General features: G+C 35.4%; 1 protein-coding gene across 1 annotated transcript; it reads right to left on the bottom strand.

Moving 5' to 3' along the window:
* Positions 1 to 35: 35 nt before the first annotated feature.
* LOC117923402 (probable carboxylesterase SOBER1-like) lies at positions 36 to 2,251 on the bottom strand. The gene is made up of 5 exons (XM_034841665.1): positions 1,381 to 2,251; positions 1,022 to 1,145; positions 782 to 903; positions 459 to 566; positions 36 to 368 (listed from the first exon to the last, which is right to left on the bottom strand). The coding sequence occupies exons 1-5, from the start codon at positions 1,420 to 1,422 to the stop codon at positions 279 to 281; spliced, it is 486 nt and encodes a 161-aa protein (XP_034697556.1). The 5' UTR covers positions 1,423 to 2,251; the 3' UTR covers positions 36 to 278.
* Between the last annotated feature and the right edge of the window lie 249 nt (positions 2,252 to 2,500).

Below are 2,500 nucleotides of genomic sequence, written 5' to 3'. Positions count from 1 at the left end.
AAAGGGTGCTTCTTACATTAGCCAAAGCACAAAGATTGTTGGGGGAAAGAGTATTTGCTTCCTGCATGAGCAAAAGTATAATTGTGTGTTTGCAGAAAGTTCATGATAATGCTAAATTACAACTGGGCAAAAGTTGAAAAAGCTAAAAGAAAGGCCTCCCTCCTTCCAGAGTTATGTATACCATAAGAATATGTGATAAATCAAGTCTCATCCATATTAATCATCCAATAACAGCTCAAACACAAGGAGCTTTGATAACAGTAGACAGCAATGTCATTCTACGAAGAACTCTGAAGTCGAGTTTTGATCCATGATTCTAGGTACCGCAATTCCTCATTGCTTATGGAATGAGCCAGACCAGGATAAGCCTGAAAATAAACAACCAACCAATTTATTCTGAGTTGTACTTAATGAATAGGGGGAGGGGTTTGAGACAACTGAAGTGAGGCATATATTACCTTAAACTCGCAACTTACACCAGCTTGTTCAAGGAAAGGAGGACCTGCTTGTCCAGCTTCAAACAAAACTGTTCTGTCAACCATACCATGTGACCACAAAATAGGTGTCTGCATTTTGTTCACAAACAGATCCTTAGATCATGCAAAAACTTCAAACACAACATAAAGTATTTATAAAATGTAAAAATAAATTTGGTTGAGAGTTAGTTCGAGGGATAGATGTTACTAGTTGGACAACAATCAATAATTTCAGATTAACAGAGACAAAAAGGCAACTCAATGTACCAAAAAAAAGGATAAAACCTTGGAGTATTAGGAAGTACCTTCTTGGCGTCCGCTGGCATTCGTTCTATCATGGTTGAATTAAAAGGAACCCATCCACTAAAGACAGCACCTCCTCCTAGAGTTCTTGGGTATAGCAAAACACTTGCCAAGGTCAAGGCACCTGTAAACGCATTATAATTCGCATGTTACCAGTCGGTATGTGAACCTAGAATGAAAAACAATGGTTTTAAATATGTTAAGAGATAGAGATGGAACAAAAGAGAGAACGAGAAAAACACCTCCTTGACTGAATCCACATACAAATATGTTTTTAGGATTTGTGCCTGCAGCTAGCTCCTTATCTATCATTGCATGCACATTCTGAACTGCTTTAAGTACACCATTTTCATCTTTTGGAGAATCCTGATGCATGTTCACAACAAAAAATGTAACTGAAGAAGGCAAAAAAAAAAAAATGTGTACTACAGTAAAGAATCTAAGATACTCAAATTTTGAACAAGAGAGAGAGAATCAAAAGAAAAGGCTGAGACATCATAAAGGAGCAGTTAAAAACGTCATCAGATAGCAGAGGGATGTGAAATTCAAATGAGAAAATTTTAAAGCAATGAAATATGAGAAGAATTGAAGCAGGACTTACAGCTGTCACAGGTATCTCATGAATGTCAAACCAGGAAGGCATGACAGAACCATCTACAAGGCAAAGAAAATTAGTAACTGCCTCACTTTATATGACAAGAAAATCAAGAAATCATAATCACAAGAAGTCAAACATTTTGACCTATGACATGCTAATGCAGGACAGCCTTTGAATCCTTTATGTTACTGGCTTTTCTTGCAAAAGAATGTAGTGGGATCTTAGCAAAAGCAAGGAGAATAGAGTTGAAGAGCTAAAGAAAAGATCCCAAAAAACAAGAGAAATAACTGTCATCTTTGCCTCCAATTTCATCTACTTCAAGACTGCATATTCCCAGATCTCATTTTTTTCAATAGAGTTCTGATACTTTATTTTCAATTGCATTATTGTAGAATTCCAATAACATATTCAACTGAATGGTAATAGAAAACTTATTATTATGCATGCAGTTCTGAATTCGATCACCATGAAATTTCCACCAGTTCCAACACACTTCTTGAATTCATGACTTCTCAAACTTGGCTTTGATACCATATTGATGTAGTGCATTGATGCTCTTAGTCCATTATTTGAGGTCTATCAACCGATACCAAATGATACAGTACAGACAATAGATATGCATCTACTGGTCGACACCACTCAATTACAATCATCCTCTAATAATAGGCCAAAAAAATGGATGGAAGCCAGAGAAATTTTTTTTAATGAAATATTACTCAAAACCAAGTCTCAGAAAATATCCTTTATATAGACCACAAAAATACCAAAAAAAACCCAAACTGCTAAAGGGCTTGACACATCCATAAGATAATAAGGTCCTGATAATAACAAATAAAAGTCAAAACCAACACCAAGAAATAATCTTATTTCCTAATAAATAAAAAATAGTAGCAGAACATATATAATATAAAAGAATCTCTCTTTTTTCTTTCTTTTTCGTATTCTAATTTTCCTTCACCATTTAAACACCCATCTTGGCAATCCATCACTACATCACCTTGTTTGCTTATTCATGAAACACAATGGAAAACACTTGGATGTTTGCCACCTCAAATGGAAAAAGACTAAGGCAAATGAGGAGGGCTTCCGTTACAGGAATTGCAATCATGTTTTATGAGGAATG

This window comes from Vitis riparia, chromosome 10 (genome assembly GCF_004353265.1).
Source record: "Vitis riparia cultivar Riparia Gloire de Montpellier isolate 1030 chromosome 10, EGFV_Vit.rip_1.0, whole genome shotgun sequence".
Taxonomy (NCBI): domain Eukaryota; kingdom Viridiplantae; phylum Streptophyta; class Magnoliopsida; order Vitales; family Vitaceae; genus Vitis; species Vitis riparia.
This window is presented reverse-complemented; position numbering and strand designations above follow the sequence as displayed.